Source organism: Salvelinus sp. IW2-2015, linkage group LG7 (genome assembly GCF_002910315.2).
Source record: "Salvelinus sp. IW2-2015 linkage group LG7, ASM291031v2, whole genome shotgun sequence".
In the NCBI taxonomy this organism is placed as follows: Eukaryota; Metazoa; Chordata; class Actinopteri; order Salmoniformes; family Salmonidae; genus Salvelinus; species Salvelinus sp. IW2-2015.
Genome location: NC_036847.1, coordinates 20602391 through 20622931, shown reverse-complemented (window position 1 = coordinate 20622931; position 20541 = coordinate 20602391). Strand labels below are relative to the sequence as shown.

The following is a 20541-nucleotide window of genomic DNA, read 5'->3' as shown; positions in this document are numbered from 1 at the left end:
AGAGATTACATTTTATCATGTCACAATGCCCTATAAAACTAGGGTCATAGTAGAGCCACATCCATGTACCTTTATAAATGTAGGCGCCAATATTGTCCCGTGCAATATTTTATTGATTCACAGATAAATGCTAAGGAGCCTTGAACGGAAGAACTGTTCTATTTTAAAGCATGTGCAGTGCACCTTCTGGATCTGGCCATTGTCTTATCAGACAAGATTTTTTAATTTTTTAATTTGTAATTTTTCTGATGAAATTACAACATTTTCCTCAAAGTCAGTGATGGGCTAGTCAGAAATAGTGGTGGGACCGATGCTGCTGATAACCCTGTCCCATATATGATATGATGTTATTAAGGGTGAGTTTCCAGCATTAATACATGAGGGGAGGGGCACACATTCTATGAGACGGGAGCAGTTTACTCTTGTGGATCAATAACCACCTCTAATATGCTTCCAATATTTTAGAGCAAGGTCTCTCCCTTCAACAGCACGCACGCACAAACACGCTTACACAGACGCCAGTCTTAGAGAGGCTCCCTGGCTTAAACACTGACAAACGAAGACCACACTCCTGTGTCTATCGATCGGTTGCTAGATCACTCCTGCCCAAAGCCCTCAGTCTCTTCAATCGCAAACATCAATTTCTCCTTCAGCTGCTCATAGCTTTTGTAAGGAGGCAGATCCAATCGATTGAAGCTAGAAAAGGGGGAAAGAGGGGCAGGTTCTTTATCTGTCGAATGAAGCCTTTACTCTGTTTTAACCTTGACTCTTCCATACAGTACTCACCAGGTGTGACTTCTGGGCAGCCAGTTCTCCTTTCCCACCTTCTCAATGCAGAACTTCTGCGGGCCATTGCTCCCTACGAAACCAAATATGTAAGTCACTAACCCATCTATTTACAGGTAAAAAGGGCACAATGTTATGTTTCATTATCTTTTACCTCTGCAGATTGTATTTGTCATCCGCCCATGAGGGGAAGGAACAGCCTCAAACTTACCCAATAGGTCAGCAAAGCCTCCAACAGGAAGGCGACAGGTGCCTGTGACGAACTGGAGGAGCCTCATCCGCTTCTCGTTGTCCATCTCTTTGATGAGCTGGAAGGAAAGTACAGGAGGGTACAGCATGTCCAGGCATGTTCTTTCGCGCGTGATCTGAATATAATGATACTGAGGAGATGTGGCATCTGACTGTAGCACAGGTGAGGAGTAACACTGACCTGCCAGAACCAGAGGACCTGCTTGCTGCTGCGTGCGTAGTGTCTGTAGATGGTGTTCCTCTGCCAGTCTGTCAGGTCGATCTCCTGCATCCCACACAGCATCACCTGCAGGAAGTGGACACGTCACAATTGGTTCAATGGAACATGCGTTGGAACAACTGATCTTTACCAGAGTGAATATTGGGAACCTGGTGTAAATAAGTAGGCCAAACTAAGACCCATACCTCCAGTTCTTTGGCGTCAAAGTACTGCAGGTACTGCTGTGGGAGGACCTCGTTGAAACCCTCAAAGAAGGCCTGGGTCTGCTCCTCCACACCTCTGGACAACCTCCACTCTGCTACAAGCCTGGGGGAGAAACGCAGACCATCAAGGCACCACACACCAGGACAGTAGTGAAAAGGGGTCAGAGGTACCAAGAGGGGAGAAGGCGGCCATACGCTGAGACCGACCTAATATACTCCCCCTTGTTCTCCTCAGTGACCAGGACCTCGCCACCGTCCGGCTTGAGCTCATGAGTGGTAATTTCACCCAGAATCTCTTTGTCCACAGAGAAGTACATCTCCAGGCCACACTCCTCGATGTCATTCTCCCTAAAGTACACAAAAAGATGACAAAGACATGTGTCAGCGACTTAATGAAAGAGTTGTTGTTTTCTGTGTTAAGAAAAATGGGACCAAAACATTGAACAAACATTAACATCCGTTACAACCAAAGTTAATATCAGTACAGCTTCCGCAGAAGACTCACTTAATCCAGATAAGAGAATTGTAGAATTCTGTGTCAATGGACTCAAGATCTTTCAGTGCCCATGGCTTGTTCAGCATGCGCTTGTAGAACGGCAGCGAGAAGCCTGTGTCAATGAACTTCCCATGAAAAAGAGCCTGGGAAAAGAGATCAGGAAGTTAACATCTAAAAATATAGAACTGCATCAGATCTTTGCACTTGCAAACAGATCACATTGCATTAGAAAAAGTTGAACTTAGTAACTCAAAATAGTTACCATAGCGATGAAGCGTCCAATGAATTTAAAGTATTTGAGGTGGTCAGGGTTGATGTATGAGGCAGGGTTGATCTGCAGGCAGTAGTTGTCCTTCCCAGCATATTCAAATAGGCAGTACATGGGGTTCAGCACCTCGTGAGACAGCAGGAAAAACCACTCCCTACAGAGGAAGAAATTGATAATCATCACAATACCAGCTAACACCATACCAGCTAACACCATACTTTATAACGTGGTCAAATAACTGGTAGACAACCACTGATCTAGGATATTTTACAAGGCAATTCAAATAGCTGAAACTTTGACCAAAGGCAACTTCATCACTACAACGACATATTATTTATTGGAGTGCAATGACTGTACAAGAGCACATGAGAGCTTTACCTTGCCACCCCACCATAATCGAGGCCTTCTTCCCCTGGGAATATGATCCATAGTCTCCTGCGGAGGTCCTGTGCATTGAAGCTCATTATCTACAACGGAAAGAGTCAAATTAATATGGACAACATATGTCAGTGTCAGCATGATCATTTGGGAGGATGTTTACTCACTTGTTGGAACGAGTCCTCAAACAGGGTTTTGCGGGTGACAGTGATCTTGATGTGCTGAGGCATTGACAATTGCTGGACAAGAAGAAGAGGAAATCATAAGTGATTTTGAAGCATGTGACTTTTTTCAGAACGGGCCAACAGAAATAACAGGTCATCATTTTCATTTAATTGGGTCACTGTATTAGAATTCATGTGGTTCTGTTGATCATAAAAACAATGACAATGTTCAACCACTCAAACTCAGAAGGCATGACACCTACCTGGCACCAGAATCTGAAGTACTGGACTTTGGCTTTAAAGTCTCGAACGTAAGTAATCTGGGGCCCGTTTTCACTGTTTTATAGTAAGAGGGAAGGAACAAGGCACACATTGTCACACATCATGGCCAAAACACAAATCAGCCTTGTCAGATTACCTGGCTTTTACTATAGTTTATGAGAACTATCCAATAATGTCAAATCATAGACCCCAGACAGACAATGGTATGTGTTCACTACTCTCTTCAGAAATAACAAATGGCTAGATAATGACAATTATTTCAGCCAAAACATGCTACATGTGAGCAGACTGAAACAGCTAGAGGGGAAATATCAATAACCTCAGTCCTGTGAAAGGCACCAAACAGGTAATTCCTGTTAGTTGGAGAATAGAGCTAAGCAAAGTCACTGCTGCACAGAGAGCAGTCATGTTGACAGTACACCATCATCCCTCAGGTGTGGCTCATTACAATACTAAAAGATACAGACAGTACAGTATCGGTTCAGCCCATTTTAGTCATCCTTATTTGACATTTATAGAACACAAAGGGTTGTTATTAGTAGCAACACTTCCATCACCAGTCTAGTTTTGACCTAAAACAGTCTCAAACAGAACCGTGTTTGCTACATACAGCTTAGTTTTAGTCTAAAATATGGCCTCAAGAAAAATGGTTTAGTCAGAGTGGTAGCCCAATGCTTTTATATCAAGTGAATGGAATCTTGTGACGTACAGTTTTAGAACAGGGCTCCGGGCAGCCGAGCGGAAATGGAGGAAAACTCGCCTCCCTGCGGACCTGGCATCCTTTCACTCCCTCCTCTCTACATTCTCCTCTTCTGTCTCTGCTGCTAAAGCCACTTTCTACCACTAAATTCCAAGCATCTGCCTCTAACCCTAGGAAGCTCTTTGCCACCTTCTCCTCCCTCCTGAATCCTCCTCCCCCCTCCTCCCTCTCTGCGGATGACTTCGTCAACCATTTTGAAAAGAAGGTCGACGACATCCGATCCTCGTTTGCTAAGTCAAACGACACCGCTGGTTCTGCTCACACTGCCCTACCCTGTCTTTGACCTTCTTTCTCCTCCTCTCTCCTCCAGAGTGAAGATCTCGCGTCTTGCTGACGGCCGGGCCGCCAACAAACCCTGCCCGCTTGACCCATCCCTCTCTCTTCTCCAAGACCATTTCCGGAGACCTTCTCCCTTACTCACCTCGCTCATCAACTCATCCTTGACCGCTGGCTACGTCCCTTCCGTCTTCAAGAGAGCGAGAGTTGGCACCCTTCTGAAAAAAAACACTCGATCCCTCCGATGTCAACAACTACAGACCAGTATCCCTTCTTTCTTTTCTCTCCAAAACTCTTGAACGTGCCGTCCTTGGCCAGCTCTCCTGCTATCTCTCTCAGAATGACTTCTTGACCAAATCAGTCCAGGTTCAAGACTAGTCATTCAACTGAGACTGCTCTTCTCTGTGTCACGGAGGTGCTCCGCACTGCTAAAGCTAACTCTCTCTCCTCTCATCCTTCTAGACCTATCGGCTGCCTTTGATACAGTGAACCATCAGATCCTCCTCTCCACCCTCTCCGAGTTGGGCATCTCCGGCCGCGGCCCACGCTTGGATTGCATCCTACCTGACAGGTCGCTCCTACCAAGTTGGCGTGGCGAGAATCTGTCTCCGCACCACGTGCTCTCACCACTGGTGTCCTTCAGGCTCTGTTCTAGGCCCTCTCCTATTCTCGCTATACACCAAGTCACTTGGCTCTGTCATATCCTCAAATGGTCTCTCCTATCATTGCTATGCAGACGACACACAATTAATCTTCTCCTTTCCCCTTCTGATAACCAGTGTGGCGAATCGCATCTCTGCATGTCTGGCAAGACATATCAGTGTGATGACGGATCACCACCTCAAGCTGAACCTCGGCAAGACGGAGCTGCTTTCCTCCCGGGGAAGGACTGCCCGTTCCATGATCTCGCCATCACGGTTGACAACTCCATTGTGTCCTCCTCCCAGAGTGCTAAGAACCTTGGCGTGATCTTGGACAACACGCTGTCGTTCTCAACTAACATCAAGGCGGTGACCCGTTCCTGTAGGTTCATGCTCTACAACATTCGCAGAGTACGACCCTGCCTACACAGGAAGCGGCGCAGGTCCTAATCCAGGCACTTGTCATCTCCCGTCTGGACTACTGCAACTCGCTGTTGGCTGGGCTCCCTGCCTGTGCCATTAAACCCCTACACTCATCCAGAACGCCGCAGCCCGTCTGGTGTTCAACCTTCCCATCTCTCACGTCACCCCGCTCCTCCGCTCTCTCCACTGGCTTCCAGTTGAAGCTTGCATCCGCTACAGACCATGGTGCTTGCCTACGGAGCTGTGAGGGGAACGGCATCTCCGTACTTCAGGCTCTGATCAGGCCCTACACCCAAACAAGGGCACTGCGTTCATCCACCTCTGGCCTGCTCGCCTCCCTACCTCTGAGGAAGTACAGCTCCCGCTCAGCCCAGTCAAAACTGTTCGCTGCTCTGGCACCCCAATGGTGGAACAAATTCCCCCACGACGCCAGGTCAGGCGAGTCAATCACCACCTTCCGGAAACACCTGAAACACCACCTCTTTAAGGAAACCTAGGATAGGATAAAGTAATCCTTCTAACCCCCCCCCCCCCCTTAAAAGAGTTAGATGCACTATTGTAAATGTGTTGTTCCACTGGATATCATAAGGTGAATGCACCAACTTGTAAGTCGCTCTGGATAAGAGCGTCTGCTAAATGACTTAAATGTAAATGTAAATGTACAGTGAGGATGTTCCAGTGCGAGGGTCGATGTATGTAGTGGCTCTCCTGTTATGGTCCACAAAGTATGGGATGCCGTCGACAGTGAACCTCATCTCCCAGCCCTCTGGAAGAGGCTTTTCATTCAGCAGCCTGAGAGAGAGGGAGAGCGAGAGAGAGAGTCTGTCATCACTAGGACCAAGAGTCAGACACAGATCTGCACAATGTCTGAATTAACACTTCAGTTCCAGCACATGGGCATGTGGAGAGTACTAGAACCAGGGGCTGAACTAATCTTACCAGGATAGCCCCCACTGAGGTTAAAAGTAGCTGTTAGAATACATATCTGCACTAAGAGTAGCACAGATGAACTTCTCACCCCTGAGTGCGAGGGTCCTCCCACTGTGTAGTCCGTGTGGTGTGTTGGACAAAGTACACTCTCTCGTTGCTGTCAGTTCTTTTCTCTGAGGACGTAAATCAGTTCATGAAAAATTCTAGAAAACATTTAATTAATCTGTGCGATGTGAGGTAGTGAGTGAGATCTTACCCCATCCATGTGGCAGCGGGCCCAGGGGATCAAACTGCTTATTCTCAGTGGCTGGAACCTGGTCCTGGAGCTTCAGTGCACCAGAGAAAATAAGGAATAATATTTGAACAAAGTTAAGAATTTCAACTGTCAACTGATCAAGATTGGTTAAATATCGCCAACTGAAAAAGGGGAAACTGTTTACAGCACAATATGTAAAGAATTAAGAGAAGCAGACAATCTGATAAGGCTGACACAAACACTAATAGATTGTCTGAACACTACAGCAAGGCCCAATTAATTACATTTCATAGTTAGAGCAGTTATAGGAAGATAATATGTCTGGCTTGCCAGCTAGCTCATTTGGCTAAAAAAAGCAAGGGGTGAGGTAGCATCCCCCTTTAGTTCTTTTGTTCCTAATAAACTTCCTGTAAATTACCCAATCCATTTGATGGCATTATCATTTCACACAGTGCAAATAGCAGCTTGCCCCATTTATTTAAAATCTTCATCTGTTGAGTGTTTCACAACTGTTCAGTACTGTTATTGAAGGAACTGAGCACTTGATTTGACCAGTCAGAGTTCCCACTTACCCCATTCACCCCAAATATGAAGCGCTGGTTGAACTGCTGCATGGCACCCTGTAGCTGGTTGCGTTGGTGCTGCCACTGTTCATAGTTCCGTACCGTCTCCATAGTGGGCCGTTGCCAGGTGGTAGTTCTGGTGATGTGGTCTACAAAGTAGACCCTGCCCATGGGGTCCACTCGCCGCTCCCACCTACACACAGGGCAAAGAGGAACAGGGGAGACTGTATAAGAGCTTTGGCATTTACTATCCTCTAGTAACAAAGACACTATTCTCTGTGTTAGTATGGGGGTAGGAAAAATGCATTTGAATACTGCATGTAGAACATATATTGTAGTTTGAGTATCAGTTGAGTATGAAGACACAGGATATGTAAGGGGAGTTACCCAGAAGGTAGAGGCTCAGGCCGCTCCCACGTTGTTCTCTTTTCCACATGATCTACAAAATACAGCCTTCCGTTCTGATCCACCCTCTGCTCCCATCTTCACAGCAACACGCGATTCAAAGAAAATGTTAACACTTATAAAACAGTCTACCGGTTAAAAAAGCTAGAATCCAAATCACGTCAGGTAGTGTAGAGTTAAAGTATAAAAATGATGAGACTAAGTAAGCCTAGAGCAATAATAACAGGTAATTGCAGTTGGTAAGCAGTCGCAGCAGACATATTTCAAACAGCTCTCTTGCTCACATCTTCAGTTTAACAGAACATAACAGTCAGATGAACTCCTGAGAGTTGTATTGACACCACTAACTGACTGACTGAGTGTTACTGCCAGACCGATCAACATGGATGGCTTGACCCTTACCCAGGAAGCAGTGGGCCTGCAGCGACAGTGGGGACTCTGGGGGTGCCTGGGGCAACACTGGCTGCTTGTCTGGCTGCTATTGCTTGGCTCTGGTCGTGTGTAGGGGGTGGGGCATTGGGGTCTACGGCTGGTACTGCAGGTGCAGGCATACGGACTGGGGTTTCTGAGCTGGGGCCATCGCTTCCTTCAGTTGGTATGGAACTATTAGAGGATGCTGCCGAAAACCATTGAATGAGAAAAAAGATTGAGTGAGTTTGAGAAAACGACACTAAATGGTTGTTTTCTGCCACATTATCTTACAAATGCACACAAAACGAAGCATAAAGCAAAATACCATGTCATAAAATCCCCAGGAGCATTAGTGTTGGTTTAAAATGGGCTAAGAGGTTGACCCACTCACCTGGAGAGGAGGTTGGTCTGCGTGGGGTGGGTGGTGGGGGTCGGGAGGGCCTGGGGGGCCGTAGAGGGTTCCCCTTGGAGCCCCCTGCGGACAGAGCGGGAGACCCTGTGCCGTTCACTGCGACCGCACGCCCAGTTGGGGAAGCTCTGTGCTCCAAACCATCCACAGAAGGAGAGCAGTCTCTACTCCGCCTGCCACAAGGTCAACTATTAACTCTGTCCATAAGCAAGACCATCATTACCACAGTAACCAGGAATAATAGGCTTACCTCACATCATGATCCCCGTTGTGTTGCGATTCCCCATTTGACGTACCTGAGATCAGAAACACAAACATAGAGTTGTGAACTGAACATACTGGAACTTATTTTCTGGGCAGGTTGGGAAAACCATAACTCTCTCCCATAAATCAATACAGATAACAGTGCGGATAACATTGCACAGAGCAGACGCACTTCGGCTGTTGGCCTCGGCAGCAGAGGCAAACATCTCTGGGTCGACTTGCATGCCGTCCAGACAGACAGACAGGTCCCCCACCACATCTGTCTGGTCTTTGTCTGCACTCAGCTGCAGGGTCTGCACCACCTCAGAGACTGAAGGAAAAACACCATGGAACAAAATCATTGGTTATCAGAGATGGGGGAAAGAATCTAGTTACAAATCGGGATATTATTTTTGACAAAATATCGTATTGTCAAGCTGAATATTATGTTTGCGCTAGTTGGCTGTATCTGCACCAAAACTATAGTATTTTTCCTTCATAGCTTGGTCATCTTCTTTTTAAATAGGGAGCCAATTTGTTTTCTGCACTTTAATTTCCATGACTGATGAAAACGTATTTTCTCATGGCTCCCTCTTGTCCCTCTGCAGCAGACATATACAGTGGGGAGAACAAGTATTTGATACACTGCCGATTTTGCAGGTTTTCCTACTTACAAAGCATGTAGAGGTCTGTAATTTTTATCATAGGTACACTTCAACTGTGAGAGACGGAATCTAAAACAAAAATCCAGAAAATCACATTGTATGATTTTTAAGTAATTAATTTGCAATTTATTGCATGACATAAGTATTTGATCACCTACCAACCAGTAAGAATTCCGGCTCTCACAGACCTGTTAGTTTTTCTTTAAGAAGCCCTCCTGTTCTTCACTCATTACCTGTATTAACTGCACCTGTTTGAACTCGTTAGCTGTATAAAAGACACCTGTCCACACACTCAATCAAACAGACTCCAACCTCTCCACAATGGCCAAGACCAGAGAGCTGTGTAAGGACATCAGGGATACAATTGTAGACCTGCACAAGGCTGGGATGGGCTACAGGACAATAGGCAAGCAGCTTGGTGAGAAGGCAACAACTGTTGGCGCAATTATTAGAAAATGGAAGAAGTTCAAGATGACGGTCAATCACCCTCGGTCTGGGGCTCCATGCAAGATCTCACCTCGTGGGGCATCAATGATCATGAGGAAGGTGAGGGATCAGCCCAGAACTACACGGCAGGACCTGGTCAATAACCTGAAGAGAGCTGGGACCACAGTCTCAAAGAAAACCATTAGTAACACACCATGCCGTCATGGATTAAAATCCTGCAGCGCACGCAAGATCCCCCTGCTCAAGCCAGCGCATGTCCAGGCCCGTCTGAAGTTTGCCAATGACCATCTGGATGATCCAGAGGAGGAATGGGAGAAGGTCATGTGGTCTGATGAGACAAAAATAGAGCTTTTTGGTCTAAACTCCACTCGCCGTGTTTGGAGGAAGAAGAAGGATGAGTACAACCCCAAGAACACCATCCCAACCGTGAAGCATGGAGGTGGAAACATCATTCTTTGGGGATGCTTTTCTGCAAAGGGGACAGGACGACTGCACCGTATTGAGGGGAGGATGGATGGGGCCATGTATCGCGAGATCTTGGCCAACAACCTCCTTCCCTCAGTAAGAGCATTGAAGATGGGTCGTGGCTGGTTCTTCCAGCATGACAACGACCCGAAACACACACTCCTGTCTCTTATACACATCTAGATGTGTATAAGAGACAGGTGCAAACCTGGTCAAGAACTACAGGAAACGTATGATCTCTGTAATTGCACACAAAGGTTTCTGTACCAAATCTGTCTCTTATACACATCTAGATGTGTATAAGAGACAGCTGTAATTGCACACAAAGGTTTCTGTACCAAATATTAAGTTCTGCTTTTCTGATGTATCAAATACTTATGTCATGCAATAAAATGCAAATTATTTACTTAAAAATCATACAATGTGATTTTCTGGATTTTTGTTTTAGATTCCGTCTCTCACAGTTGAAGTGTACCTATGATAAGAAGTACAGACCTCTACATGCTTTGTAAGTAGGAAAACCTGCAAAATCGGCAGTGTATCAAATACTTGTTCTCCCCACTGTATATGGTGAGCAATATGTTTGGAATATCGAGTTGCAATAAAATCACAATATCCAATCGCAATACATATCATATCAGCACCTAAGTATCATGATAATGTCGTATCGTGAGGTCCCTGGCAATTCCCAGCACTATTGGTTATGTAATAAAAAGCCTCCTTCCACTCAGCTCCTTGTCTGTCAAAAGCCTTTATCAGCACTTTGAGTCATCCTGCCACTTTGCACCAGGATGATAACCTTGAGTTTGGGACACAAGAGGGACATTAAAGAACTGCTTGGAATATATACCACATAGGCTATGACCAATGATTATCTCTGTTGTCACCTTATGAAATATATATTCAACAAACTAGTGGAAAAAAGTAATGGAGAGATCATTCCCGTAAAAGGAATACAAGGAGAGTCAAACAAATATACAGCCATAAGAAACAGAGTAATTACCCTACTCCAAAACTAAGCTGTCATTGTTTACTGCTTTGTCAAAATAGGAGACTGGTGTGATATGTTCAATCTGGTTTGTCGTAAATGCATTTAGAAAATTGGCAGGGGACTGAATGAACTCTTTATGAAGGGGAAGTAATCTCATCTGCCTCTGATCTGTGACATCACACAGTCAAATCAGAGGGAGGTGCTTGTGGCTGTGTTATGTAAGAGAGAGAGCACAGACACAGTACAGGCCCTTATCACACAGCCAAGCAAGATATGCATAACATGATACAAGGAAGGCACTCACTATTCATGTCGTTGGATTTGAGTGTTTCGCTGACCTCCAGAGTTGCCATTCCTAACAATACGTCCGACTTCAATGTCTGGTGACTCCATACCCGGAAGATGAGCTTGCTGAAAGGAGTGACAATTCTATTGCCGAGATAAAAGAAAAACATACAATGAAGATCACATTGGTTAATTCACTGGGAATATAGCATACATTTTAGGTGAGAGTTTATCAGACACGAAATAGTCAAAGATAATTATTTTCAAATATCTGAAGACAAAACAAACAGCGTTAGCATGGAGACAAATAGAAGCAAGTATCCATGCCCACTATAACAGCTGCCTACTTAAACCCTGAATAGTTGGAGGAAAAGACAGTTATGGAAGCGCATCAGCTTACTCAACCATAGTATAACTGCTCTGAATTCTCCACACCAAGACATAGTGAAATTGGAGAGGGACTTTAAATTAAGAAGGGACTGCAGAGTAAGACTCCAGAGCTATATAAAGAAGGGATTGATTGTGTGGATGTGTTGGCACTTGGCACTACTAAATCATGAGTGGATCCTCAGTCAACCCTGTACACTTGCGAGAGAATTTGTACTCGTTAAATTAATAGGCGGCTGTTCCTTGTTCTCAACACTGACTGTCAACAATAACACGATGACAACTTACACTGTGAGCGGCTGCTTCCATTTGGGATTGTGGGTGTTGTTGCATTTTTCGGTCTTTTTGGACTGGCCGTCAACTGCAACTTCAACATATGGACTGGGGCCAAACCAGTTCTTCTTGTTCTCTTTCAGTTTTGCTGATAGCACTGAGGAGATGAAGAGTGTTGTGAATTAGGGCAGAGATAGAAGGAAAACTGTCTGTTAGAAGTTTGTTTGACAGCAGCTCAGTTAGTAGTCGCAGTGCTTGCAACGCCTGGGTAGTGGGTTCGATTTCGCCACCCATACATAAAAATGTATGCACACATGACTAAGTCGCTTTTGATAAAAGCATCTGCCAAATGACATATATTACTATATTATAGGGCACTTCGGGTCAATTCTGTTTTATGAACATCGCCCACACCCTGAGAGAGCATTTCCTATGTTTGGTATGGACTAAGCCCTTCAACACCCAAAATAAATGACAAGGATTCAGGATTAAGAACCTACCCATAATTTGCAGTTGTGCCTTCATGGGGTAGCCATTCCCAGGGCCTGGTTTAGCAATGCTGGAGGCCATGACATACCTGCAACAAACACCACACTCAGTCAACCATTCAATGGCCCAACGCACATTCCATGCAATGCAAGTTCCAGCCTTTCTATCCTCTCTCTAGACATAATATTTGTGTTCACTGCATTGTGAGAGATGCTTTATGATATTACAGTGAGCTTATCTGATTGTAATGGAACAACAAAATATCATGGTCAGCATTCTGTTAGTTACACTATTACCACCCAGCAACTAACACAGACCTCTTTTGAATGGTAATGAAATGATATTGCTATTAGTTAAAAGGTGTAATACGGTTATGCTTGTACCTACCATTCTCTGACTAGGCTAGTCTTCTCTATAAGTACATGGAAGTCGGCGTCAAACTTACCGAGCACAGATGTATAGTTATAAGATTCCTAAGAGTCATTTAGGTAATTCTACAGTAACAAAGTGACAGATTCAGATGTGTCACTTTAAAATGAATGTCAAACAAAAACAATTGCAAAGTTAAAGAAACCATACAACTCTATGCACAAGGACTACTTTGAAGAACATTGCAGATACAAAGTTTGATAACAGAATGACGGTTTGTGCTGTTTGTGTCCTCATTCTATTACCCAACTTTGCATCTGCACTGTTCTTGAAGTGAATGTGGTTTTGTAAAAATCTCAGTGGAAATTGTTGAAGGTAGTCCTTATGCATAGTATGGTTTGTTTAACTTGGCAATCATTGGTTTGTTTGAAATGTATTTTAAAGTGAAAAAGTCCCAGTGTCCGTCTGTTACTGTGGAATTGCCCATTTACAAATAACTGTTCTCTGGAAAATGCCTCGAGTGTGATACCACCCCACAACTAACTTTCTAGGGAAAATCAAAAAGGCGAAAGTAGCACCAGGAATCATAGGCTAGTCCTCATTCCTGGTTTGTGGTTACCTCACTGTGCATAATGTACACTACAGTGCATTCAGACCCCTTGGCTTTTTCCATATATTGCTACGTTACAGCCTTATTCTTAAAGTGAAACAATTTTTTTTTTATTTCCTCTTCAATCTACACACAATACCCCATAATGACAAAGCAAAAACAGGTTTTTTGAAATTGTTGCAGATGAACTAAAATTAAAAACAGAYATACCTTATTTACATAAGTATTCAGACCCTTTGCTATGAGACTCGAAATTGAGCTCAGGTGCATCCTGTTTCCATTGATCATCCTTGAGATGTTTCTACAACTTGATTGGAGTCCACCTGTGGTAAATTCAATTGATTGGACATGATTTGGAAAGGCACACCTGTCAATATAGAAAGGTCCAGCTGTTGACAGGATTGTGTTGAGGCACAGATTTGGGGAAGGGTACCAAAACATTTCTGCAGCATTGAAGGTCCCCAAGAACACAGTGGCCTCCATCATTCTGAAATGGAAGAGGTTTGGAACCACCAAGACTCATCCTTGACCTGGCCGCTCCAGCCAAACTAAGCAATCGGGGGAGAAGGGCCTTGGTCAGGGAGGTGACCAAGAACTGTCCCTCTGACAGAGCTCTAGAGTTCCTCTGTGGAGATGGGAGAACCTTCCATCTCTGCAGCACTCCACCAATCAGTCCTTTAGGGTAGAGTGGCCGGACGGAAGCCACTCCACGGTAAAAGGCACATGACAGCCCTCTTGAAGTTTGCCAAAACAAACCAGGAGAAAACAAGATTCTCTGGTCTGATGAAACCAAGATTGAACTATTTGGCCTGAATGCCTAGAGTCACGTCTGGAGGAAACCTGGCTCCATCCCTACGGTGAAGCATGGAGGCAGCATCATGCTGTGGGGATGTTTTCAGTGGCAGGGATTGGGAGACTAGTCACGATTGAGGGAAAGATGAACACTCCAGAGCGCTCAGGACAGTAGACCGGGGCAAAGGTTCACCTTCCAACAGGACAACGACCCTAAGTACACAGCCAAGACAATGCAGGAGTGGCTCTGGGACAAGTCTCTGAATGTCCTTGAGTGCCTGAGCCAGAGCCCAGACTTGAACACGATCCAACATCTCTGGAGAGACCTGAAAATAGCTGTGCAGTGACGCTCCTCATCCAACCTGACAGAGCTTGACAGGATCTGCAGAGAAGCATGGGAGAAACTCCAAATACAGGTGTGCCAATCTTGTAGCGTCATATCTAAAAAGACTTGGGGTGTAATTGCTGCCAAAGGTGCTTCAACAAAGTACTGAGTACTTATGTAAATGTTTTATGTCAAAATGTTGAAAAAGTCGAGGGGTCTGAATACTTTCCAAATGCACAGTACATGACCAAAAGAATGTGGACAGCTGCTCGAACATATCATTCCAAAATCATGGGCGATTAGACCTGGCTCACAGTCGGCGTACCAATTCATCCCAAAGGTGTTTGATGGGGTTGAGATCAAGGCTCTGTGCAGGCCATTCCAAGTTTTTCCACACCGATCTCAACAAACCATTTCTGTATGGAACTTGTGTTGTGTACAGGGGCATTGTCATGCTGAAACAGGAAAGGGCCTTCCCCAAACTGTTGCCACAAAGTTGGAAGCACAGAATAGTCTAGAATGTCATTGTATGCTTTAGCGTTAAGATTTCCCTTAATTGGAACTAAGGGGCCTAGCCCGAACCATGAAAAACAGCCCCAGACCATTATTCCTCATCCACCAAACTTTACAGTTGGCACTATGCATTGGGGCAGGTAGCATCCGCCAAACCTAGATTTGTCCATCGGACTGCCAGATGGTGAAGCGTGATTCATCACTCCAGAGAACGAGTTTCCACTGCTCCAGAGTTTAATGGCGGCAAGCTTTACATCACTCCAGCCGACGCTTGGCATTGCTCATGGTGATCTTAGGCTCACGTGCGGCTGCTCGGCCATGGAAACCCAATTCATAAAGCTCCTGACAAAACAGTTATTATGCTGACATTGCTTCCAGGGGCAGTTTGGAACTTGGTAGTGAGTGTTGTAAACGAGTACAGGCGATTTTTACGCGCATCATCACTCGCAGTTCCCGTTCTGTGAGCTTCTGTGGCCTAACACTTCGCGGCTGAGCCGATGTTGCTCGTGGACGTTTTCGCGTCACAATAACAGCACTTACAGTTGACCAGGGCAGAAATTTGACAAACCGATGAAAGGTGGCATCCTATGACGGTGCCACGTTGAAAGTCACTAAGCTCTTCAGTAAGGCCATTCTACTATCAATGTTTGTATATGGAGATTGCATGGCTGTGTGCTCGATTTTATACACCTGTCATGCAGCTGAAATAGCAGAATCCACTCATTTGAAGCAGTGTCTACATACACTATATTCCATAAAAGTATGTTCCTTGCCTTTCTCCCTTGTGCAAATGAGAGGAAAAAGCTCTTGACAAACAAACTTTGGCTGTACCCGGAGTTAATAATTTATTACTACTGATCCTGGGCCTACAGTGAGCGACTGCTTTGTGTGCCAGGTAACTCACTAGTCAGAAACTCATCAGCTATGACCAGGATCAGACTCACCATAAGCCAATGATTACCTCCCTCAGCTAAATATCAGATAATGCACAAATGAATAAAAAAGTGGAAACACAGCCTAGGCTATTAGAGTTGAWTACAGGTGGTTGTGAATTTGGCTCTGGGAGGTGGTTGTGAATTTTGGAATGCCTGAATGCCTACACTACAGGATAGGCCTATTTGTAATGTTTCAACCTAGTCCTGCTTCAGGGCTAGAAGTAGGGTAGTGGATGGCAGTAGTCAAGTCAATAAACCATGAATCCTAATCAAGTATCAAGTCCCTAGGTTTCGAGTACGAGTCAGTCCTTTATACTCGAGTCACAAGTCCCTTGTCAGTGTTAAAAGCTGCAGTTCAACCATTTTTGCATCTACCCTATGTTACATTGTTACACAATGCAAGGCTAACTAGATAATACAGCTATGTAACATTTGCTTTTGTAGCTGGTATGTTGAATTATTCAAAAGAGAGATTTTCTTTTGTCTTCTAAAGTCTTCTAAACTCCCATGGCTAGTTGCAGGGGGAAAGTTGGAAATTAGAAAATGCTCCTTAATTAAATTAAAATACATTTTTCTCCATGAAATAATCCGACAAGGTATACACCACCATCTAGTCTTGTTGGATTACTTCATGCAGCAAAAACATATTTAATAACAGAGCATAAATAAATTCCAACTTTCCCCCTAAAACTAGCCTTGGGAGTTTAGATACCGGTGACGTCCAAATCGAGAACGAATTAAGTATTGCCAAGGTTAGACGAAAAGATCCTGATTAAAGGCTAAATAGCAGCTTAAGCAACTGTACACGACCTCAGGAAAGCTCTGCCGCTGAGGTTCTTATTGACAAGGCTAGTAGGCTACTACTATCTTTCCACATAAACTACTGTCAAATCAAATCAAATTTTATTAGTCACATACACATGGTTAGCAGATGTTAATGCGAGTGTAGCGAAATGCTTGTGCTTCTAGTTCCGACAATGCAGTAATAACCAACAGTAATCTAACCTAACAATTCCACAACTACTACCTTACACACACACACAAGTGTAAAGGGATAAAGAATATGTACATAAAGATATATGAATGAGTGGTGGTACAGAACGGACTATGCGATTGCAGTAGATGGTATAGAGTACGGTATATACATATGAGATGAGTACTGTAGGGTATGTAAACATAAAGTGGCATAGTTTAAAGTGGCTAGTGGTACATGTATTGCATAAAGATGGCAAGATGCAGTAGATGATATAGAGTACAGTATATATACATATGAGATGGGTAATGTAGGTATGTAAACATTGTATTAAGTGGCATTGCTTAAAGTGGCTAGTGGTACATTTTTACATAATTTCCATCAATTCCCATTTTTAAAGTGGCTGGAGTTGAGTCAGTATGTTGGCAGCGGCCGCTAAATGTTAGTGGTGGCTGTTTAACAGTCTTGATGGCCTTGAGATAGAAGCTGTTTTTCAGTCTCTCGGTCCCTGCTTTGATGCACCACTGACCTCGCCTTCTGGATGATAGCGGGGTGAACAGGCAGTGGCTTGGGTGGTTGTTGTCCTTGATGATCTTTATGGCCTTCCTGTGACATCGGGTGGTGTAGGTGTCCGTGAGGGCAGGTAGTTTGCCCCTGGTGATGCGTTCTGCAGACCTCACTACCCTCTGGAGAGCCTTACGGTTGTGGCGGAGCAGTTGCCGTACCAGGCGGTGATACAGCCCGACAGGATGCTCTCGATTGTGCATCTGTAGAAGTTTGTGAGTGCTTTTGGTGACAAGCAATTTCTTCAGCCCCTGAGTTGAAGAGGCGCTGCTGCGCCTTCTTCACAACGCTGTCTGTGTGGTGGACCAGTTCAGTTTATCCGTGATGTGTACACCGAGGAACTTAAAACTTTCCACCTTCTCCACTACTGACCCGTCGATGTGGATAGGGGGGTGCTCCCTCTGCTGTTTCCTGAAGTCCACAATCATCTCCTTTGTTTTGTTGACGTTGAGTATGAGGTTATTTTCCTGACACCACACTCCGAGGGCCCTCACCTCCTCCCTGTAGGCCGTCTCGTCGTGTTGGTGATCAAGCCTACCACTGTATGTCATCCCGCAAACTTGATGATTGAGTTGAGGCGTGCATGGCCACGCAGTCGTGGGTGAACAGGGAGTACAGGAGAGGGCTCAGAACGCACCCTTGTGGGGCCCCAGTGTTGAGGATCAGCGGGGTGGAGATGTTGTTACCTACCCTCACCACCTGGGGGCGGCCCGTCAGGAAGTCCAGGACCCAGTTGCACAGGCGGCGGGGTCGAGACCCAGGGTCTCGAGCTTGATGACGAGTTTGGAGGGTACTATGGTGTTAAATGCTAGCTGTAATCGATGAACAGCATTCTCACATGGGTATTCCTCTTGTCCAGATGGGTTAGGGCAGTGTGCAGTGTGGTTGCGATTGCGTCGTCTGTGGACCTATTGGGTCGGTAAGCAAATTGGAGTGGGTCTAGGGTGTCCGGTAGGGTGGAGGTGATATGGTCCTGACTATCTCTCAAAGCACTTCATGATGACGGAAGTGAGTGCTACGGGCGGTAGTCGTTTAGCTCAGTTACCTTAGCTTTCTTGGGAACAGGAACATTGGTGCCCTCTTGAAGCATGTGGGAACAGCAGACTGGGATAAGGATTGATTGAATATGTCCGTAAACACACCAGCCAGCTGGTCTGCGCATGCTCTGAGCACGCGGCTGGGAATGCCGTCTGGGCCTGCAGCCTTGCGAGGGTTAACACGTTTAAATGTTTTTTGGGTTAGGTTATGTCTTTGGGTTTAGCTAACGCACTACCAAGTTAATAGTTAACATAAGAACTGACAAAATCAACTATACTGTACACAAATATAATTGTCAGTCCCATGTTTCATGGGCTAAAATAAAAAATTTGTTTTAGAGAATTTGGCAGTACATCCAACTAGCCTCACAACCGCAGACCACTTGTAACCATGCCAGACCAGGACCTACCGATATGGCTTCTTCACTTGCGGGATCGTCTGTCTGAGTATTTCTGTCTGTAATAAAAGCCCTTTTGTGGGGGGAAAAAACTCATTCTGATTGGCTGGGCTTAGATCGCCAGTGAGTGGGCCTATGCCCTCTCAGGCCCACCCATGGCCTCACCCCTGCCCAGTCATGTGAAATCCATAGATGGGGTCCTAATGAATTTATTTCAATTGAATGACTTCCATATATGAACTTTAACTCAGTAAAATCTTTGGAATTGTTGAATGTATATTGTTGTTCAGTATAATATACACACAGGCATGTTTAACTTGTTTTCAAAGTATTGGTTAGAGTGCAACATTCCAAGAAGAGCTTTGTTTCTTGAAGAATACAACTTATAAATGCCAAACAACTTCCTTACCAATCATTACCCACAATGCATTGTGAAAGGTTAGCTACATTTACCCAGCCCCACCCCTCAGTTCAAACAAATTGGAAGGGTGGGGTTGTTGAAATGATAGTATGCTTTATGAACACATGTGACTGGATGACAGCAAGAGAACCCCAACGTCATTTTACGCAATAACAATATGTCTGGAGAACATAAACATAGCTAACTATGATAGCATTTTGTTTGCCATCGCTAGGATTTGATGTTAACCATCAGTCGCATGACATTAGCAAAAGGCAAAGTGTAGGTATCTCCGACATGTTTGACAAGGAAGAAGGCTAACGCGTTTAGCCTAGTTAGCTGAGTGGCTAAATTAGATGTAGTCTAACTCAAAACGAGTGAAATTACAACCTTGAAACTCCGCTATCTGCTAACTAGCGAAATGTTATTTACGTTCTGCTCCGGGATACAGAGCTTGGATGCAATATTTGTGTTGTTTACGTGTTACATATCAGCTGGCAACTTATGAATAGTTATACCATTTATGAATGGGTTACTCACAACTAATCGTGACAACACAAGAGCACGAAATACAAAAAAATAAATTAAATAAAAAGCTGACAGGTTAGCCTGTGTCGTGGCTGGCTGACCCAGTGTTTAGGCTAAATATTGTGGTTGAGGACTTTCCACCTCGGATGTTATGCTTACCCGAATCAAAGGGTAGAAGAAGTTCAAGACGTGACAGGCAACTTTCCTTAATATCCCGGTCTGTTTTGGTTCTTTTGCGGCTTCACTTCAAGAAATACACTTCCACCATATTCGTAATCGTCTCACGTGACGGAAACAAGGTGGTGCGCACGCATACTATTTCTGTGGTGTTTATCTGCGGTTGGCATCCAACTTTATGGTATATTACCGCCACCTACTGTACTGGAGTGTGGGCCAGAGACAGGGAGGAAGTAAATCCTACCTGCCAGTTCCGTTTTTCTTAAAAATGTTGAGACACTCTTAAAATGTTTTACTCCACATCCTTTCTCCTAAAGGCCTGTTTAGCTAGCACATCTACTTCCTCATTTCCTTTCACCCCCACATGGGCTGGAACCCAAGCAAAAACTTCTGGACACCCATCTGTCTCACCCGTGAATGAATTTGGAGTACCTCATATAGCTATATGAGCTAAGTGTTTGCATACTCATCAGCACAGTACATGAATCAGAGCATATATCTATTATGTTTGGCTTGACTTCCACCACTCATTACAAGGCCAACAGTACAGCCATC

General features: G+C 44.7%; 1 protein-coding gene across 3 annotated transcripts; it reads right to left on the bottom strand.

Moving 5' to 3' along the window:
* Window positions 1-240: 240 nt before the first annotated feature.
* Window positions 241-20055, bottom strand: LOC111966565 (E3 ubiquitin-protein ligase Itchy). 3 transcript variants are annotated; one of them, XM_023991311.2, is made up of 24 exons: window positions 19969-20055; window positions 12377-12453; window positions 11892-12033; window positions 11236-11360; window positions 8557-8694; window positions 8371-8416; window positions 8103-8293; window positions 7703-7916; window positions 7283-7378; window positions 6905-7088; window positions 6333-6402; window positions 6165-6249; window positions 5810-5938; window positions 3028-3100; window positions 2768-2839; window positions 2601-2689; window positions 2217-2376; window positions 1964-2097; window positions 1666-1806; window positions 1441-1561; window positions 1217-1321; window positions 998-1094; window positions 787-859; window positions 241-696 (listed from the first exon to the last, which is right to left on the bottom strand). In XM_023991311.2, exons 2-24 carry the CDS (start codon window positions 12444-12446, stop codon window positions 597-599), a joined length of 2655 nt encoding a protein of 884 aa, XP_023847079.1. In that variant the 5' UTR covers window positions 12447-12453; window positions 19969-20055; the 3' UTR covers window positions 241-596. The 3 variants fall into 3 exon arrangements, with proteins under 3 accessions (XP_023847079.1, XP_023847080.1, XP_023847081.1); XM_023991312.2 differs by lacking the exon at window positions 19969-20055 and adding an exon at window positions 18894-18955; XM_023991313.2 differs by lacking the exon at window positions 19969-20055 and adding an exon at window positions 13555-13625.
* Window positions 20056-20541: the final 486 nt, after the last annotated feature.